At 43.3% G+C, this 22,379-nt stretch overlaps 1 protein-coding gene across 5 annotated transcripts in view; it reads left to right on the top strand.

Annotated features, from left to right (window-relative positions):
• Positions 1–14,346: 14,346 nt before the first annotated feature.
• The window catches only part of arfgef3 (ARFGEF family member 3), a 90,289-nt gene continuing 82,256 nt past the window's right edge, over positions 14,347–22,379 (top strand). For all 5 annotated transcript variants that reach the window (XM_042010348.1, XM_042010346.1, XM_042010347.1 and 2 more), the window contains exons 1-2: positions 14,347–14,788; positions 21,507–21,558. In XM_042010348.1, coding sequence (XP_041866282.1) covers positions 14,704–14,788; positions 21,507–21,558 — 137 coding nt within the window. In that variant the 5' untranslated portion in view covers positions 14,347–14,703. The remainder of the gene's footprint in view (positions 14,789–21,506; positions 21,559–22,379) is intronic.

Raw genomic sequence — 22,379 nt, 5'->3', positions numbered from 1 at the left:
CCCCACAGATGATGGTGCCTTCAGGTCCCTCTGGATAGAGTTCTGTTGCTGCAGATCATAACAAGAACTAAAACCACTTCCTCCTCCTCCTCTTCGTCACTTATTTATCTACTAAGTCCATTTTTGGACCACAAGTAATATGTAAGTGATCTGCTTCTAACACACTAGAGAGTATCGCCCCCAAGCGGTCAGAAGTCATTACTGCATGTTATTTCATCCTTCATAGAAGAGAATCTGAAGTGTTTATTGGCTGTAGGGGTTTGTTGGTTTAACGTCAACATTTTAAAGTGTGAATTGTATGATTTATAGTTACTATTCTACAGAACTTAATATGCCTTGAGCCATCCCTAATTTCTTTATATATTTTCAGGAAGAAGTTCCAAAATTTTCCTGAATCATGTTTAAACACATTAGTCAGAACCAGTCGGTCCAGTTTTAAGGAGCTTAAAATTTTTTATGCCTCATCCCAGTCTGAACTGTTAGAGGGGCTTTTTGTCATTTCTTTCAGTAGTCTTCAGGAATAGTTTCCAGGATGCTTGAAGGATTTTCCAAAACTCTTCTTTGGATGTTTCTGCCTTTTGTTCTGTTCTTCTGAAGAGCCATCCCTCCATCAGACCAGTCGAGGTTCTCATGACTTCTGATCTTAAATCTAAATTTTCAAATTAGAGAAAAATAATGACTATAAGGAGTCAATGTTCCTGTTTTTACCGTAGAAACTAGCGTACAAACAGCAAAAAAAACAAAGCTGCAGCACAAACCCACACTCTGTCCTGAAACAGGTCACACAGCTTCAAAGAACCTTTAACTTCAAACGTCTTTTTAATCTGCAGCAGCTGGTGCAGAAAACAGCAAAGGCTGCTGACTGAATCCAGCTGAGGTCAATGTTTCAGCTCATTTCACACCAAACTGGAAATCCTGACTTATAAATAATTACAAGCTTGGTAAGGTAAAGTGGTAGAGCAAAGAATAAATATCATGCTGCTCTAGATTCCTTATAAAGTTGATCTATGGAAATGTTCCACTTCAGTTCTCCACAATCAGATAGTCTCAGTACACTACGCTCAGGAGGTGTGTGTGTGTGTGTGTGTGTGTGTGTGTGTGTGTGTGTGTGTGTGTGTGTGTGTGTGTGTGTGTGTGTGTGTGTGTGTGTGTGTGTGGCAAAAGTCTGTTGGTGTGGCCCAAAATAAGAAATAAAAGAAAATAATAATTTAGAAGTCCCTTCAGTGGGTCACATGATCCACTAGACGTGGCTCCTTTAGTGAAGCAGCAGGAGACGGTGGTCTAGAAACCGAGGGAGGAGTAAACAGCTGCTGGGCCGAGAGGAGGTTCTGCAGCAGAATTGGCTTGTGCACGGCGGCTGAGTGAGCATCCCACGTGTGTGCGCATGTCTGACTCTGGACACGCCTCTCTAAGTTATAGCTCCTACTTCACCCCACTGTGCTGAGGGGAAAGCAGGCTTCTCCTTGTTTCTATAGGAAGAGCCCAGAGCTAAAAGTGCCCAAGTCACTCTTTTGTTAGTTTCAAGTTGTCTGCCCTTGATGCAGACATCAGTACCAATGTTCACCGAACAACCAACCTGTTCCTTGAAAAAATGCCAATGTGTTGTTTCAGAGCAGTGGGTTTGGCTGGGATCCTCTATTTGATGGCCTCCTTGGCTGCACCCTGTGGCAACTCGCCTCTCAGTTTTAATAGCACTTAGACACCAAAACACAAGAAACACAACACACAAACAACATCTGGGGGGCGTGTCATGCAGTGCATGGCGGGTTGGGCCACTTAGGTGACCTGGCTCCCAGCATAATGCTGTCACTGCCCCTCAATTTTAAATGCAAACAACCACACTTCATAAACAGTCGGGAGGTTAAAGGGGACCTCTCACACCCCTGTTCCCCCTGGGTGTGGCCTGGGGTGGGCGGGGGGAGGTGGTTGCAGGGGCCGAGATCCAGATTGGCTGGATTGCTGGGCGTGATGGTGTGGACCGTGCTCGGGGCTTGTTGCCCTCTGGTCCACGTCCCCCACGGGGCATGGTGGGTGAGTTCTGTATGATGTGCTTGTGGGTACAGCGCAGGGGAGGGTGTGAGTGTGGGGTTATATGGGGTGGAGCTTGGAGTAGGGAGTAGGTGGAGGGTGGGGGTGGTTTTCTGGGAAGGGGCTGGTCCTCCTAGGCATGGTGCGGGCCCTCTACCTTTGGGGGGTGGGGGGTCCGCCTCTGGGCTCCTGGGACCCTGGAAACTTTGCTCGGACTACCCTGAATGCCCGGTCCCTGGCAGGGCCAGCGGCTGCCGATCTTGGCCCACTGGGGCCTGTGTCCCAAGACCACAAGGGACTCTGGCTGGGGCTTTCCTTTGCCACCCTCCGGGTGGGGCTGGAGTCGTCTTTGGGGTGGGGTAGCTTGGGTTCGTGCTCTGGAGCTGTTGCTGATGGCCCGGGTCTCTGGGCTGCCCTGGTCTGCCTCTAGCCTCCCTAGAGGCGAGGTCGCATTTGCAAAAACAATTCAAGTAAGCTATAAAAACAGAAGAAAAACAACTTATATAAACGTAGCTGAATTAGGAGGCAGAAGTATGGGGACCGACTCCTGACTACAGTAGCTTTGAAGGGACACTCGTCTACTGGTTATTTTATGTTTGTCAACTTAGTCAAAGTCTAAATTTTCTTTTATTGCACATGAAGGAGGTTTGCTGGATAGTAAAACCCCTAAAATCAATCAAACATGCTGCATTTAATCAGATATTAGTTTTTATTTGAATAAGTCAGAAACTTAGAAGTCAGTCTTTCTGAGATTGTTGTAAATCTAATTTATGACCTTTGATGATGCAGTTGGTTGCTGAATATCCCTGCATGCACAGGTTGAACTCGTGGCTAGGTTTTCTTTATTCACTTCATTTATTTATTTCATTTTTAGGCTCTTTTTCGAAGTTAAATGATTTCTGGGCAGGGAGGTATATTCTGAGGTATATTTTTAACTAATCAGTGGCAGCTCATGTTGTATGGTTTTACATGTACAGAATAATAATAATTCTTTTGCACCCGAGGCAGAAGCTCCATCCACTAAGGAATGGGTGACAGTGATGACAGAAACCCTCCATTTAGAGAGTAAGGTATATATTCTGAAATAATGCAGGATTTTGAGCACATTTGGGCTCCTTTTTTAATATTTTTAAATGAGTGGAAGTCATTCTGTGATCTAGCTGTGTTTTAGAAGAAGTATGACTGGCTGTTAATGTTTGTATGGCCCTCTAAAATCACTGAGCGGGCACCAGCGAAAGCCGAATCCTCTCCCAGAGAGGGGCATGGACAGGTACCACTCATGAACATTTAAAGTTTCAGACACAGAAACAGCCCATTCTCATTACAGCTCACTAGAGCCACATCTGGAATGGCTGAAATGTAGGACCAAGGCTGAATTTGGGGTAATACACTTTGACAACAATGTTGTTGGACCTCTGACATCCATATGAAATTGTTGAAAAAATGTGTAATATGGGACCTTTAACACATATATATCTATATATACATAGTTAATTGTATAGCTTTCCATATTTTCTCTTCCTTATAATTTTTGAATAACAGATTATGTGTGGACATTGTTTGAGTTCTTCCTGAAGAGTATTTAATAAATTTACACCCTATACTGTAAAGGCCCATTTATGCTCGACTCAGAAGACGGACACGCAGATGGACACAGGTTTTGTCCACTTTCTGCGCCGGTTATGTACGTAATTTGGTCCGTTTTCAGGGAGCTTAGCTATCTGTCGCTTGACACAGAAAACAGAGCAATACCACCAAAAACAATGGGGGCAGTGTTGAACAGAATAGCTGACATGCGGCCAGGGAAAGACACAAACCAGAGAAGAAGAAGATCAGGAACGCAACAAAAAAGCAGAAGAATGAAGACGAGGTCAACAACTGTAGAAATTGGGCAAGCTTTTGAAGAAAGACTATATGCGAGTGTTTAGGACGTGTTGGGTGCTTGGAAACAACTTCATAGCAACGCATTACCACTGCTGCAGGAGCGAACTCTCAACTCAGCACTGCCCCCTAGTGGAGGGACTGACTTAACAACCATGGCAACAAAAAACATGCATGGAAGTATGAAGAGGGCGACACATGACAGCGTTTGAAACAGACGTCACTGTTCATGTACGTAAGGGAGCAGAAATGGGCCTTTAGGCACATGTTGTTCATAGTTGTTCTTACTCTTAAAATCTTCAGATTTAATTTTCTCCTCGATTAAATCTCCCTTTACGATTAAAAAACATCTTTTGTACGCGATTAGGTAGTAAATTATTTCTATATTTATACAATATTTACGTGGTTTGTAACTCCACCAAATTACTGTATTTAATGTTTTTAACACCAGACAACCAACAACTACACCTGTACAGAAACACAACAAAGAATTTCCTGCAGCTTTTACAGGTAAACTAAGCAGACAATCATCAGGAGTTCCTACAAAATAACCAAGACAGAAACAACATGTATCACAACAACCAAAGAACCAGAAACACACACACCAAAGCATCTCTTAGTGTATAAACACACTGGACACCTCAGTGCTGAGTCAGCATGCAGAGGATGAGGAATGAGGAAGATCAGAGATGAGTGTGATCCTGCAGATGTGACCACGCGTCTACGGAGGCTAGTGGCAGACTAGGGCAGCCCAGAGACCTGGACCGTCAGCAGCAATCCTGGAGCACCAGCCCAAGCCACTAATCCCTGTAAGGGTGTTTGCCATATTATATCAGGTAGACTGACAGATTGAGGGTTTTTATAAAACCGATCTAAACTGAGCCTCATTAAAGGTGCTAATACCACCAACCAGATACACAAAAATGTCAGGAAAAGTAAGAGGAGATAAGGCATTGGGGTCTTGGGTCCACTCTTTAGGCGACATGTCATATGGATGATTATCTTTCCATATAGCGTCTCCTCGCCTCAGGAACAAGCTTGTCCCTGTAGCGCACATTTCGTTTGTTTCTAACTTTCAAACATTATGGTTGCTTAAAAACTTATTGATCTGCAATGGTCATGTTTTTCTCTGTAGCCTCAGAAAGTGGCGCCAGCGTATTGTTTATGTTCCAGAATGCAATGCGCAGTGCCTTCGCTTCCAATGCCCTGTTGTCGCCATGCTTCTCGTTTTGTTTACACCCAACAAATTTGGCAACGCTATCTGGTCTGGTTTCTTTAAGGCGCCTCCTAGTGAAATCCTCTGGTAATGTTATTGAAGGACCTCACAGAGACAGATCACAGTTAACAGGGTTTATTTCACACAAGTGATCTTCAACAACATTTTTCGAATTCAGGTGCACTGGAGTCCAAAGATCCACCAGGTGAATCGGGACTGGGAAGGGGAATGAGGAAGTCCAACTGAGTAGAAACGAGATCCGACGAAGAGTGATTGTGGAACTGGAGTATAATAAGCCTGGCTGAAAATAGATTACAGATGTGGATGATTAGTACTCAGGAGAGTGACTATGGTGATGCATGACTGGAATGGGTGTGTCCAAGCCAGAGCTTGGTCCGGGTGTAACAGGTAACAAGTGTAGTACACAAACAAGTATGTGAAGGATTACGCTCAAAACCCAGGTGGTTGCACACAGGTGCAAGAGATTAACTCCTCTAACACCTGAATTTATTTACAGTTATATAAGAGAAAAGAAATAGACTGGAATAAAATAAAATATAATTGAAAGTTGAATAAATTGATCAAAATGAAAACAAATTAAAGTGAATAACAACAAATCAATTAATAAAATAAAACCAATTATATTTAAAGAAAGAAAAGAAAAATCCATCCATCCATCCATTTTCTGCCTCTTATCCGGAGTCGGGTCGCAGGGGCAGCTGCCTAAGCAGGGAAACCCAGACTTCCCTCTCCCCGGCCACATTCACCAGCTCATCCGAAGGGATCCCGAGGCGTTCCCAGGCCAACCGAGAGATGTAGTCCATCCAGCGTGTCCTGGGTCTTCCCCGGGGCCTCTTTCCGGTGGGATGTACCCAGAACACCTCACCAGGGAGGTGTTCTGGAAGCATCCTGACCAGATGCCCGAGGCTCCTCATCTGGTTCCTCTCGATGTGGAGGAGCAGCGACTCTACTCTGACCACTGGACTTCAGTGAACAACGATAATTACCTGGGCGTTACAGCACACTTTATTAATAACAACTGGACTCTGCAATCTGTTGCTCTAACCGTTAGAAAAACTGAAGAACGACACTATGCTGAGGCTTGTGCTGACCATTTTGTAGAAGTTGCGAACGAATGGAACATTGTGGAGAAGTTGACTACCCTTGGCACCGACAGCGCTCATAACATGATTGCAGCCGCGAGACTGCTTCCATTCGAACACTTGCCCTGCACAGCCCACATTCTGCAGAGAACGATCACAAGTTCCCTTCAAAATAATGGATTTGAAAGTGTTCTTGCCAAATGTCGCAAGATCTTTGGACACTTTATGCACAGTCCAGCAAACGCTCAGGATTTAAAGGAACAGCAAATTGCACACAGAATTAAGGAAGAATCACTCGTCCAGGACATTTCCACACGGTGGAACTCCACCTTGGAGATAATAAAGCGGATTCAGAGAAATAAATCTCTCCTGGCTTCTACCCTGGCACAGCAAAAGAGCAAGATGTTGACTGACCAGGAGTTATCCAAACTCCAAAAGCTGGAGGAACTACCTGAGCCGTGCAGGTATATATATTACATGCCTGCCTGCCTGCCTGCCTGCCTGCCTGCCTGCCTGCCTGTCTGCCTGCCTGCCTGCCTGCCTGCCTGCCTGTCTGCCTGTCTGCCTGCCTGCCTGCCTGTCTGTCTGCCTGCCTGCCTGCCTGCCTGTCTGCCTGCCTGCCTGCCTGCCTGCCTGCCTGTCTGCCTGTCTGCCTGCCTGCCTGTCTGCCTGTCTGCCTGCCTGCCTGCCTGCCTGCCTGTCTGTCTATCGTTACACATCTGTTTTCTAGCTCTGTCCTCACATGACATTGGTAACACAGACTGGAATGTAGTGAGTTTCTTTGTAAGAGTAGTTAATAAAAACTGACTTTTTAAAAACATTTTGTGCTTGTTATTGCAGATATGTCTCTGAACTTCTGGGCGGGGAGCAGTATGTCTCCTGTTCCTTGGTGTTGCCAGCCTTGTGCCATTTGTTCAGAGTGATGGCGCCTTCAGACAATGACCCAGTCTATGTTGTGAAACTCAAAAGGGTGTTTACCACTGACCTAGCTCAACGAAGGGACAGCACTAACCTGACCTGGCTGAAGATAGCCACCACCCTTGACGCAAGGTTTACAGACTTGAAGTGTCTTCCCAAAGATGAAAGGAGTGAGGTGTGGGCTTCAATACATGATCTTATGATGGGAGAGGCTCATGAACCCCAAACATCTGCTCACACAGCAGAGGAACCATCACCAAAGAAGAGAAGGATGTTCATCAGCTTGCTGGGTTCTTCAGATACAGATACTGAGGAAGAGGAGGAGTCTGTCAAGCATTGTCTGGATCGCTATAAAGCAGAAATGGAGATGGGAGGTTTCCATTACAATGGTGGTTAAAGCGGGAAGCAGCACATCCCAGACTGGCGTCTGTTGCAAGTATTTGTCAACCCCTGCAACTACAGTGCCTTGTGAGCGGTTGTTCTCACTCTCAGGCCATGTCGTTCAAAAGAAGCGAGCTTCCTTGTCCCTGATAATGTTAACAGATTGGTCTGCCTCAGTAACTGGCTCCGAGTTAAGAAGCAATCACCTGCATGTAAGTGTAAGGAAGGGATATCACTAGTGAAAAATGTTCAACATTCTGCACTTTCAGCAACACTTCTCCATGTTCTATTGTGTTTGCATTGGCTTTTTTTTAAAGAGCATGATTATGGGACACATACTGTAGTTAATCTCATTTTAAATTACAGTTATTTTCAGTTTGTATTGCCTTGTAAGCTGGCTGATGTCTTATTTTTCTTAACTTTTGTAGTTTTTTATTCCTGCACTTTACCCTTTAAGCCTGGGTGGATTATTATTTCTATCAGCATATACAAGGAAGAAGATTATTAGTCATTGATGACAAATTATTATTACATCACAGGAGATAAACTGTTCAGGTTTACAGAAAGCTATTAAAAACAGACTTTGAATTCAATTGCACATTCTTTGTGTTTATTCTGCATGAACATAATTTTTTTTTTTTTTTGCAGAAATATGTTTTTAATTAAAAAAATTCAACAATATGTAATCATGATTAATCGCGATTAATAACAGAAAAATGTGAGATTAATTAGTTTTTTTTTTTTTATCAATTGACAGACCTAATATATATATAAAACCTCAAAGTTGAAGGAGAGGCTCTGACATGTAGTAAAGCTTGCATATGCGCCTCTATTAGCAGTGGTCACAGTGCAGGGATGTCCACATATTCTGCTCATTTAGTCATTTTTAGCACCACTTTTCAAACACAAATCATGAAAAATAGGCCATGATGACATATTGTATAAAAAGTGATGAATGCATTGCCGGGTCTCTGTTGTCTGGACTCTTTTAACGAAGGTGTCAGAACAGCTTTGATACCACAGACTGCACTTTATGAGCAGTTTTTATTCTGAAGCTGTATAAATCTGGGATTCTCATAAGGTGCTTGACTCTGTAAAGGAAAGCTGTCCTCGCGGATTGCTGGCTTTTTAAAAACCTCATTAATTTCCTTATTAAAGCCATGCTTGGACAGTGACATGTCAGGTTTACATTCATGCTCATCAGTCTGATCTTGTTGCAGCCCTGCCTTCATTGTTGGAGCCTCACGTCATGTTGGGACCTTTTAATACCCGTCTTTCACCCACCACCTGTGATTGGTGCTTTCATTTTATTATCCTATCTTCTTTTGTTGCCTCATTCTTTCATTCTTTCGTCCAATGATCCTGAGTAAAAAAGGGGAGAAAACATGGGGTCAAGCCAATGAATGCATGAATAAATAAATGAACATCTGCACAGCCACAGATGTCACTCAGCACATTAAGCTGTTCTCATGAGGTTGTTTTAGTTGCTGTGATGCTGGAAGTTTTCTTGTTCCTAACTCTAATTATAGAGAATGAACTGCTTATAAAAGAAGAGATTATTATAAAGTTGTGCAGATTACATAACAACCCACTTGTAAACAAACACAGTACATCTGATGATTTGTCTTCTTCAGCTTCCTGGTTCTCTTTTTAACCTTTTAGTTCTTTCAGTAAAAACTTCCCTGATGATGCTGATCAACCCCTGAATCCAACACCAAAACCTTCCAATCAATCAATTAATTGATTGACAGACGGACCGGGATTAGGGATTGGTGAAAGGCTTCTGTCTGAAGACCTGCTAATAAAAGCAAACCAGATAAATAGGTAGGACTAAGCTCACTAACAGCTTCAAAACATGTAAAAAGGTCTTAAAATCAACTCTGAAGCACAGGTAGCCAATGCAGACTTTGGAATAGGTGTAATGTGGGCTCTCGTTCTGGTTGTCAGTAGCAGCTGTAAGGGTAAGATAGGCTTTTCAGGAAGACCAGATTAAATAAAGATAAGTATTTAGATGGACTTCACAGCACTGCATTGATTCTGTAACATCTCCTGGATGGATGGTTTGATAGAATTAAACAAAGCAAGTTGGAAAAGTTAAGACGCTGAGTCAGGCTGGTCATGATGTTAGCTTTATCCCAAACAATCAGGATTCAGGAAGACCATGTGCACAGAAGTTTACTTTTAATTGGTTTAGGACCCCTCTGGCTCCCTGGTTCCCTTCGCCTCTGTTATGTGGGGTCCCCCTGGGCTCAATCTCAGGGCCATTGCTTTGTTTCATTGTATCTTCCTCCTCTTGGATCTATTCCCAGAAAACGTGGCATCTCTGTCCGTTGTTCTGCAGATGACTGCCAAGTTTAGATGAAGAAATGCCAATTAAACCTTTTAGCTTTTCTAGAGGATAATAAGTAAAATCAACATTAAAACCAGCCTGTTGATGCTTCCTTTCAGTTGCATTATTTCTCACTTTGAGAGAAAATATCTTTTAAAAAAACTCAATAATTGAAGAACTGGTAGTGTTACAGTGAACATGGTGTAGTTGGTGGCCAGGTGGTTGGTGGTTCTACTCCCACTTCATCCTGGTCAAACTGGGTTTTGGCAAAAACACTTCCAACCAGTGGCGGCTGATGACAATTTTTTTTAGGGGGGCGCAAATTTTCTTGGAAAGTTGACACTTAAAACTTAGCCACTTTAATTTCAATACAGTTACAGAGTTAGGAAGAAAAGAAAAACGAAGTCTGTGTATGGTTTGTCCACAACGTTTCGGTGGTGCCGACACTTTCAAACAGCAGACAAGGGAAGCAGAAAAAGGCGTTACTCACGGCGCAACCGGCAAGCCAACTCCGTTTTTCATAGTAAGAGCGGGAAAAAGCCCGGGTATAAGCTCTTCCGCGGTCGCCGCTTTGTTGCTGTGCTTGCAGATCAGGCTGGTCAGCCCCGAGCTCCTTTATCCTCTTTTTCTCCTCGAGAGAACATCTTGAAAATGGGTGCTCTTGTAAATATTTTACAGAATTAATTCGCTCGGGAATTCCGGTTCCACTTTCACATGCCATCTTTCTAATCGTACGCTACTACAGACTCGTCTCCAACTCACTCTGCTACTACGGATGTACGTCACACTGGCTTAAAATACAGGAGTGTATAATTGACCATGACATTGTCCAAACACACTGAAGCAACATAATTCAACTATTCTAATTGGCTGACGATGAAAAGTGGGCGTATCCGGGGCGCACCGAGCTGCGCCACAAGCAGATTTTTAACGAACCAATCAAAACGCAGCCTCCAGTGACGTTTTAGTCAAAAGTTTGAGGCTGACAATAGGGATTCATTTGACCGGCGCCCCCGCAACCAGGAAGTGTTGTTCAATGAAAAATCATTAAAAAGAAACACTGTGTAATGCGCTTAACATGCACAAAAAGCTAAAAAAAATACATTATTTTACACATATCTTCATCCGAAATTATTCCTAACAGTTTGTTTTTTTTAATTGTGTAGTAACCAGGAATATGGACTCTTTGTAGGTGAGGGCGGCGCCCCAGCGCCCCCTGCTGGCCAGCCGCCACTGCTTCCAACCATGTAATCAATATACTATATCTTCCTCAACTAAACCAGACTGGTTCCAGAATCTATTTCTCCACATTTTCATTTTCATAGCTACTTTAAAACCAGCTAGCAGCCTTGCTAGCTTCCTGTTTAAATTAAACAGGATCATGTAGCGCTAGCTTAGTCAGTGCTAAGTAACGTGGAAACTGCTTCTCTTTGAGCATCTTTGTACTTTGTTTTCAGCTCAAATGTGAAAATCTTGATGAACTGAGTAGATGTTTCATCCATAATACACTCACTGAAAACCAAATATGACCTGGATTCCCCACATTAGCTTAAAGCTAATTTAGTGCTAGCATAGAACTATTAGCACTGCTACATAGCTTTCATGCTAACATCAGGCTTATGACCTTACAGAAGATTAGGAGTTGGACTAAATATTGTCTATAAATGTGCAGCCACATGTCAGTATTTTAAAGGACGGATAATTAGGAAACTAGTTCAATGTTTATTTCTGAATGGTGTAGTGATACTAGTGATCCATGCTCCAGTGACCTGTCAATCACCTGAAGTGGCCCATGGTGCGTCCAGTCAGATTTTAGAGTTGGCCAGTGCCACCCTGCACATTTTATTTATCTATTTTAATATTTATTTGTCAGGAAACATGTAGAGTAAAACATTCAACTCAGACCAGACTCAGAGATGCACTTCAACAGATTATAGCTTTCTAGCTGGTTTCCATCTGCTGTCCCTGTGGCAGGCAGAAGAGAAAATTAAGAGATTAAGGATAGAAAAAAAAAGAATAACAAAGACAACAAAACGGAAAGAAAATCCACAAAAACTCAGAAGCAAAGACACAAGAGGCCTGGAAGTGGAACAGTCCAGACATTAAGACACATTCAAGTCTGCTGACAGGAGAATTTATTAAAATCTATGTTTCTGTTTCTTTGGAGAAACTTCTGTAATTTGTGCTGTGGTCCAGTCTGTGGAGCTTGTTTCATTCCTTTATGGCTTTATAGAAAAATGCAGATTGTGCAAAAGTAGTTTTACATTTAGAAATGCTACAGCGCCATCTAGAGGTCTTTTTGTTACTCCGTTTGTACAGAGGTAAGGTGATCGTCTAAAGTTATTATTTAACATGACTTAGTTTCCAGGGACAAATGTTTCATAGTTCTGATTACTGATATAAGATCTAAAGACGTGTCTGTCAGTTAAAATTTACACAAGGGACAAAAATAAATTACTTGGCGTGTCTGAAGGTTTTTAAGGTTTTTCTTTGGACATTTTCTGCCTTTTCCCTCATTTCCAGTCCAGTCCTGGTACTAGATCGGTTCCAGAGGAGCTGAAGGAATCTTAAGGAGGGGAAACAAGGAGGAAAGGCCGAGGTAGGTCATATGACAAGAACTGGACTGAAGATCAGTAGCAACAGTTCTGATGGAGGGACGGATCCTCCCCAGAACCGGGACCTCCACGGGTCCGATGGAGGAACGGATCCTCCCCAGAACCCGGACCTCGACGGGTCTGATGGAGAGACGGATCCTCCCCAGAACCCGGACCTCGACGGGTCTGATGGAGAGACGGATCCTCCCCAGAACCCGGACCTCGACGGGTCTGATGGAGAGACGGATCCTCCCCAGAACCCGGACCTTAACATTATTGAAGCAGTGTGGGATCATCTGAACAGAGAACAGAAAAAAGGCAGAAACATCTAAAGAAGAGGTTTGGAAAGTCCTTCAAGGATCCTGGAGAACTATTCCTGGAAAGTCCTTCAAGGGTCCTGGAGACTATTGAAAGAAATGACAGGAAGCTTCTCTAAGAGGGCTGAGAGTGGGACGAAGAATAAAAAATATGGACTTTAAGACTCAGGTTCGGAGTCAGATTCTGGATTTGGATTTATGTTTCCACATAATAATGATAATAAAAAGTAATAAATTCTCAGATCTTCCTGATGTCTCCACAACACTAAAACATCCCACTGAACTGTGTATGAAGCTTTCCTGAGGGAAGCCGGCTGTAATCCTCTCTCTGCACCTGTCACCCTGCAGGGACAGGAAATTCCGGTCCACTGAGTCCTTCCGCAGATTGCAACCTCCGCGTGGCGAAGCGGCGCAAATTCTTTGCTGCCAGGTGGGATAAACATCCGTATTTTAGGGAACAGCTTGGTGGATCATGGAAAAAAAGGGATCTGGTTTCCGCGCATCAGAATCAGACGGAACGGATCTGAAAACGCGGCGGTAGCGATGGGAAGTCCAGATCCTTTCAAAGAGCCGGCTCTTTTGATTTGGTTCTCTTAGAAGAAGCAATGTTCCAACCTTCCTTCCTACCATCAAGACATCATACATCTACTTTCTGCATGTGTTCATGTATTTTTTTATTCATTTTCACAGAGATTGTATAAAATAAATTAAACTATTTTGAGGGTTTCTTTATAATTAATGAATATACATTCATTCATTTACATGAGCAAGAAACAGCATGTTCATTCATTTATTTGCAGTTTGATTTTGATGTAATTTTTTTAAGACTACCTAAGTGGATCATCTGTAAACTAACAAGTGTAAACTGTGTTGTGTATGAAAACATCTATTATTTTCTGATGGGATAACACCTATTCACAGATATATCTATAAATTCAGCCTTTGGTGGGATATTTAGACAGAACACACACTCTCTTTCAAATGGCTCTTTATTTATAATCACTCTGAGTCTCTAATTTAGTCTAATTTATGAATTACAAGCAGTTTTTGTGTTGTAGATTTTATTTTGTGTTTCAACAAAAGTACTATTTTCAATGTGTTTTTATTTAAAAACAAAAACAATAAAAAAAAAACAGTTTATATTGTTTAATATTTTAACTAAATCCTGAAATCAACAACTGAACTAATCAAATCAAAGTGTTTTATTCTGGAGCCCCCCCCGTAATGGTATAATCTTAGTCTGTCCTCACACATGATTGGCTGCATAGTGCCCATCAAATGAAAATCCCTCCCCTTCCTGCATTGAATCTTTTTGCAGAAATTCAGCATTGAAATGTGAAAAGATTCAAAGCAAAAAAGAAAAAAAAGGGGGGGGGCTTAAACGTCATTTTCCAGCAATAACAGGTCTGATTCAACAACCTGTTCTGAGCTACACTAACTTCATTTACCATCGGCCAATAAAACACAACAAGAAGAAGACTGAAAATTCAGCTCTCCCGAACGGGAGTCGGCTCTTGTCGTTCATTTGAAAGAATCAGCATTCAGAATCGGCTCGTTCGCGAACGGCACACCAGCAGGCGTTAGTGCGGAGGAATAAATGTACGACAAGGATGTGCGACGGGCGTTTATTCGTGAAAGCTACGGACAGGAAGATGGGGACACGTTATGAGGGTATTATGGGTGAACGGTGACTTCGCTGCTCCACCTGCGGACACGTCGCGGATTTCTAGTCGGAATCACTTCCTTATTCCCCCTTCAGAGGATTGACGGCTGGCCTGACATCATTGGCTTGAGGTTGGGAATGAATCATCGCCTTCATCATCATCAGGGGGGGTTCAGGGATGCTGTTACTGTCACTGCACCCTTAAATTACCACAGATAGACCCCTTAAACGAGGCTGTGTGTCTGCTCTGATTCCTGCGCCGTGTTTGGAGTCATGGAAGAAATCCTGCGGAAGCTGCAGAAGGACGCGTCCGGCCACAAACACAAAGGCATCCGCGATGCCTGCGTGTACGCCTGCGGTGAGTGAGCATCAGCCTGCGGCTGGAGGCGGTGGGAAGTGGGATGGAGGAACGGGTATGATGGGGTCGCCTGGCAGCTTGAATTGATCTGTATCCGAACAATAATGTGGACGCAGAAGCTTCCAGAAAAGCAATTATTGTTCCCAGGAATGAAATCTGCCGTGGTTTCAGAGTTCATGTGTCTTCATCAGTCTGCGCCCGCTGCTGTTTATACAGGCTCTTTATTTCTCTTTTTTATTCATAGTTTTTAATGTACAACAGCAGTTCCATAAAAGTTGGAACGCTGTGTAAAACGTAAATAAAACCAAACCAGAATCGCATAAACTCATCTTTTAAACCCATAGCAGATAAACAACATGGAGGACGAAACTGAGACGTTTCACCATGTGATGAAAATATGAGCTGATAGTGAATCTGATGGAAAAAGTTGGAACAGGAGCAACAAAAGGCTGGAAAAGTACCTGGTACAAACCAGAAACACCTGGAGGAGCATTGGACAACTAACCAGGTTACCTGGCACCAGGTCAGTAACATAACTGGTATAAAAGGAGCATTTCAGAGAGGCAGAGTCTCTCAGATGGAAAGATGGACAGAGCTTCACCAATCTGAGACAAACTGGGTCTAAAACTGTGGAACAAATTCAGAAAAATGTTCCTCAGACTTTGAACATAATAATAATAATAATAATAATAATACATTTTATTTAAAAGCGCATTTCAAAACACCCAAGGACACTGTACAAAGGAACATTAAAATAGTTTAAAAACGACTATGTACAAAACAAACATTAAAACAGTTAAAAACAATAAGTACAAAACTAAACGGAATGGAGGACAACAGCAAGATGGAGAATGACTAGATGGCATAGGACTGTCTGAACAAATGTGTGTTGAGTTGTGATGGAAGATCCACCATCTACAGTGTAGAATATCATCAGAAGATTCAGAGAATCAGGAGGAATCTCTGTGTGCATGGGACAAGGCTGGATGCTGGTGATCTTCTGCATTAAAAGCAGACATGATTCTCTACTGGAAACCACTGCATGGACTCAGGAAGAGTTCCAGAAACCACTGTCTGTGAACACAGTTCACCCTGAAACGCACAAATGCAGGTTAAAGCTCCATCATGCAGAGAAGAAGCCAGATGTGAACAGGATCCAGAACCAGCTTCTTCCGTCTTCTCTGGACCAAAGCTCATTTAAAACGGTCTGAGGCAAAGTGGAAACCTGGATGAAGATGTGAACTAGTTTGTGGAAAGCATGGACGGTGTGTCCTGCAGACTAAAGAGGAGAGGGAGCATCCAGCTTGTTATCAGTGGACAGGTGAAAAGCTGCATCTCTGATGGGATGGGGCTGCATTAGTGCCTATGGCGTGGGCAGCTTCCACATCTGTGAAGCTCCATCAATGCTGAAAAGTACATGGAGGTTTTAGAGCAACATCTGCTCCCATCCAGACAACGTCTCTTTCAGGGAAGACCTTGCAGATTTCAGCAAGACGATGCTGAACCACATCCTGCATCCATCACAGCAGCATGGCTTCACAGGAGAAGAGTCCGGCTGCTGAACTGGCCTGCCTGCAGTCCAGACCTTTCACCAGTACACAACATCTGGAGCTTCATGGAAGCAGAAATCCAGCAACCAAGGTCCAGGACTGTAGAGCAGCTAGAATCCTGCATCAGACCAGAATGGGACAGCATTCCTCTCCTAAAACTCCAGCAACTGGTCTCCTCACTTCCCAGACGTTTCCAGACATGTTAGAAGAAGAGATGCTACACCATGCTGAACACCACCCTGGAACTACTTTTTACACCGTGCTGAACACCACCCTGGAACTACTTTTTACACCATGCTGAACACCACCCTGGAACTACTTTTTACACCGTGCTGAACACCACCCTGGAACTACTTTTTACACCGTGCCGAACATCACCCTGGAACTACTTTTTACACCGTGCCGAACATCACCCTGGAACTACTTTTTACACCGTGCCGAACATCACCCTGGAACTACTTTTTACACCATGCTGAACACCACCCTGGAACTACTTTTTACACCAAGCCGAACATCATCCTGGAACTACTTTTTACACCGTGCTGAACACCACCCTGGAACTACTTTTTACACCAAGCCGAACATCACCCTGGAACTACTTTTTACACCGTGCTGAACATATCCCTGGAACTACTTTTTACACCGTGCTGAACATCACCCTGGAACTACTTTTTACACCGTGTCGAACATCACCCTGGAACTACTTTTTACACCATGCTGAACACCACCCTGGAACTACTTTTTACACCATGCTGAACATCACCCCGGAACTACTTTTTACACCGTGCTGAACACCACCCTGGAACTACTTTTTACACCGTGCTGAACACCACCCTGGAACTACTTTTTACACCGTGCTAAACATCACCCTGGAAGTGCTTGAACTACTTTTTACACCGTGCTGAACACCATCCTGGAACTACTTTTTACACCGTGCTGAACACCACCCTGGAGCTACTTTTTACACCATGCTGAACACCACCCTGGAACTACTTTTTACACCGTGCTGAACACCACCCAGGAACTACTTTTTACACCGTGCCGAACATCACCCTGGAACTACTTTTTAGACCGTGCCGAACATCACCCTGGAACTACTTTTTACACCGTGCTGAACATCACCCTGGAACTACTTTTTACACCGTGTCGAACATCACCCTGGAACTACTTTTTACACCATGCTGAACACCACCCTGGAACTACTTTTTACACCAAGCCGAACATCACCCTGGAACTACTTTTTACACCGTGCTGAACACCACCCTGGAACTACTTTTTACACCAAGCCGAACATCACCCTGGAACTACTTTTTACACCGTGCTGAACATCACCCTGGAACTACTTTTTACACCGTGCTGAACATCACCCTGGAACTACTTTTTACACCGTGCTGAACACTACCCTGGAAGTACTTTTTACACCGTGCCGAACACTACCCTGGAACTACTTTTTACACCGTGCCGAACACTACCCTGGAACTACTTTTTACACCACGCTGAACATCACCCTGGAACTACTTTTTACACCGTGCTGAACACTACCCTGGAACTACTTTTTACACCATGCCGAACACCACCCGGGAACTACTTTTTACACCGTGCCGAACACTACCCTGGAACTACTTTTTACACCACGCTGAACATCACCCTGGAACTACTTTTTACACCGTGCTGAACACTACCCTGGAACTACTTTTTACACCATGCCGAACACCACCCGGGAACTACTTTTTACACCACGCTGAACATCACCCTGGAACTACTTTTTACACCGTGCTGAACACTACCCTGGAACTACTTTTTACACCATGCCGAACATCACCCTGGAACTATGTTTACACCGTGCTGAACACTACCCTGGAACTACTTTTTACACCATGCCGAACACCACCCTGGAACTACTTTTTACACCGTGCTGAACATCACCCTGGAACTACTTTTTACACCATGCCGAACACCACCCTGGAACTACTTTTTACACCACGCTGAACATCACCCTGGAACTACTTTTTACACCATGCTGAACATCACCCTGGAACTACTTTTTACACCGTGCCGAACATCACCCTGGAACTACTTTTTACACCGTGCTGAACACTACCCTGGAACTACTTTTTACACCATGCCGAACACCACCCTGGAACTACTTTTTACACCACGCTGAACACCACCCTGGAACTACTTTTTACACCATGCCGAACATCACCCTGGAACTACTTTTTACACCGTGCTGAACACTACCCTGGAACTACTTTTTACACCATGCCGAACATCACCCTGGAACTACTTTTTACACCGTGCTGAACACTACCCTGGAACTACTTTTTACACCATGCCGAACACTACCCTGGAACTACTTTTTACACCATGCCAAACACCACCCTGGAACTACTTTTTACACCACGCTGAACATCATCCTGGAACTACTTTTTACACCATGCCGAACACCACCCTGGAACTACTTTTTACACCATGCTGAACACCACCCTGGAACTACTTTTTCCAGACGTGCTGAACATCACCCTGGAACTACTTTTTCCACCGTGCCGAACACCACCCTGGAACTACTTTTTCCAGACGTGTTTCTGCATCAGATTCACTATCAGCTCATATTTTCCATCACATGTAAAATGCCTCAGTTTCATCATCTAACATGTTGTTGATCTTCTACTGGGAGTAAACGATGAGCTGGTGAGGTGTATAAATCATTGCTTTCGGGTTTTGTTTACATTTTGCAAGCCTGCTAACTTTTTGGGATTTGTACACCTCAGTGTGCAGCAGCAGTTCCATAAGCTGCAAGATTTCCTACTCGTACTTTTAGCTCTCCAGAGTACTGAGGTCCAAAACACGGAGAAGATTCTTCAGCCAAGTGTTAAGTTTACTGCCAGCTACACTTCTTTTTCAATAACCAATATTTAATCATGTTAATGAGATCATATGAAGTATGAATTTAAATGCACCCATACAAGCATCAAGCAGATCAGCATGTAGTTTTTGTGCTGTAGTGGGTCTTACACCCGTTATAAGCTGTCCTACAACAGGAATGTAAAGACTGCTGCTGGGACTTCTGTTGGCATAACTTGGAGTACTCTGCTTATAAGGAAATAATTCTAATCCAGGTGATTTATTGAGCACTTTAAACACAACTGTTAATCAGAGAGCTGAACAATAAAACAACAACAAATCATTTACCAAACATGTTTATCCATAAATACACTAAAACATCATCAGTCTAGAAATCATAAAAAGACCAAAGACAATTAAACCTTAAAGAAAATAAAAACATCAGCTGGTGCTAAAAGCCAAAGACAATAAGTGTGTTTTAAGAAGAGTTTTAAAAGGAGACAGCGAGGAGGCAGCTGGTTCCACAGAACCCCGATCCCCTCCAAGTTTCAGCCTCGTCTTAGGAACCACCAGGAGCCGCTGGTCAGCCGAGTCCTGACGGCGTGTCGGGCTGAAGCAGGTCAGATAAATATGGTGGTGCATTCAAGGACTTATGCCTTAAAAGAAGATGGACTCACATCTGACTCTAGAAGACTTTGGTATCCAGAGGAGTTCATGGTCCATCAATGACTGCAGGTGTCCAGACCATCATACCTCCACCACCGTGCTGACAGCTGGTATAAGGCGATTAAGGACCAAACATGTCCAGTGTGGTCTGGTCTGTCCAGAGGACCTTGTTCCAGAAGTCTGGTGGTTGGTTCAGCTTTGCCAGGCTAAGCCGTGCTGCAGCCTTCCCAGCAAGCCGTACTGGTTCAGTCTGTTTCTAACTGGACTCTCGTGAACTTTAACCTCTAACGTGGACCTGGAGAGTCTGAGTTCTGGGTTTTTTGCTGTTTCTGTCAGCTTTGCATGGTCTGAGTTCAGACTGAATGTCCTCCTCTGGGAAGACTGGCTGCTGCTAACCCTCTTAGTTTCACTACAGAGAGGGTGGACTTAGTTCCTCGTAGCTTTTCTTAGTTTTTGTTGAGTAAATAAATAAAGACACGTCTTCATCTGAGGTACGATTTATGAGTAAAACTTCCCCGTGAAACACCACACGAGCATGTGGGAAACATGGTTCCACTACCGGGCATGACGTGGCAGCTGAAGCTCAGTGAGACAGCAAATAAAGAAGAGCTTCAGGTTGTGCTGATGAAGCCAGAATCGTGTTCTCTCACACACAGATGCACACATGTTGCACAAGGACACGTTCAAACCTTACTGGGCATGTCCAGACCTTGAAACCGAACATGTGGCCGCATGCATACTGTATCAGGAGATGTCTGGATAAAACTGTGTTTCTGTTGCATTTCCCTTATAAATCTATCTGGAAACACACAGAGTGTTTACCTGAAGACTCCCACACACCCTGAACACACACAGATGAGTGCAGGTATACAGAACAAACACACAGCTACCGCACACAAACCAGGAAACACACACACATGCAGAGAACATGAAACTCAGGACTTGTTGTGGAGACGTCTGCACGTCTCGTGCCTGCTGGGAAAATTGTTGTTTATCATCTACTGTATGTTGGAAGCATAAAGAGCCCAAACGACAGAAGCTGGGAGAGGATGGAAATGCAGATTAGTACGATTTCATACCTGCACCTTTCCCCACTTTGTACTAGTTTAATTCTTTTCTAATCTAAGATTGAGGAAACCAGGTGACAAAGACTTTCAGGTTTTATTTTGTCCCAGTCTTCGGAGTGGGACGAGTGGGACTCCGGTCCGAGCGCATATACAGATAGAAGAGTAAAAAGTACATTACATAGTTAAATATAGTAAAATAGTAGAGAAAATACAATAAACTTGCAGTAGTAATAAAAGTGTGCTCTTACCTTGTTCAGCCCTGTCCACTGGCCTGTAAAGTTGGGTGTTTCCAGGTTCGTCTTTTTACGTGGGCTCTGAGCAGAGGTTCCTGTAGTTCAGTGTCCGATGGAGCCAAGCTGATTCTCATTGTTTAAGATCTTCCATGATGCAGTTCAGCCTGGTGGTGAAGTCGTGGTAAAAGTCTGGACCACAAAGTGTCTCAGCTTCTTCTGGACTTTGTACATTTGGAGATGACTTGCGAAGAAGAAGCTGTGAAACACAGGAAAGAGGAAACATTTGTGAATTCAGTAGCACATCTGTTTAAGGTTGTTAATCCCAACATTTCCTTCTCTTTGTTCCATGGAACGACAGAAACCCTGGAGTCGCAGAACGGATCAGCCAAGATTTCTCCTTCGCAGCTCCGGTAAGTCCAGCTCATGTCAGCTGCAACGGTCCTCCGTGCTGAAATTCTTTTAACATTTATACCCCGAACCAGAAGAGGGATGGGTTGAAGTTTATTGGGTCTGATGGGGTTCAGTCTGTGGATTAATGTCCTCATTCCTTCTTAAATATAGCATATTATAGCATATAGCAGTACTAGAGTATTAACCTGACCTTTACATAATATACAGGCATAAAAAGACATTTTTATCTGAGACAGATATCTTCAAAAAATAGAACATAACTAATTTAAAATGTTAGATTTTTTTTTATTGTGAAAACCACAAACATGTTTAATGAACCATTTTAGAATTTAGGATGCAAATATGAATAGTTAAATAAAAAAAAAACTTTTTGTACAAATTTAGTAAACAACAACATTATAAACAACTATTTACATCAACATGCAGCTAATGTCTCAGGGGGGGTGTTTAGCCATTTACAGAACAATCAGATTTCACCAGAAGAAGGTTTGTTCCAGTCCACAAACCAGTTCCTGTCCACTAGAAGACAGAGAGGACGTCACAGGCTGGACATGTCCAGGGTTGGTAGTCCTCCTGTCCACCAGGAGGCAGCACTTCGATCTGCTTTTGGTCCCTCCCACAACTTCTCCTCTTCCTCAGCAACCAGATTCATCATGTTGCCATAGAATTTTCTGATTGGCTGATGTGGAGCATTATACCACCAATAGGAAAGGGGTTGTTATGGGTCTTTTTAGGCTTTTTTTCTCATTGCTTGTGGCTGTTTCCTTACAATCAGCAGTTTTTACCGTTTCTTCCTGCACCAAACATAATAATTATATAC

The sequence above is a fragment of the Melanotaenia boesemani genome, chromosome 16 (assembly GCF_017639745.1).
Source record: "Melanotaenia boesemani isolate fMelBoe1 chromosome 16, fMelBoe1.pri, whole genome shotgun sequence".
Lineage (NCBI taxonomy): Eukaryota > Metazoa > Chordata > Actinopteri > Atheriniformes > Melanotaeniidae > Melanotaenia > Melanotaenia boesemani.
Note: the sequence above shows the minus strand (reverse complement) of the source record. Positions and strands in the feature narration are given on the sequence as shown.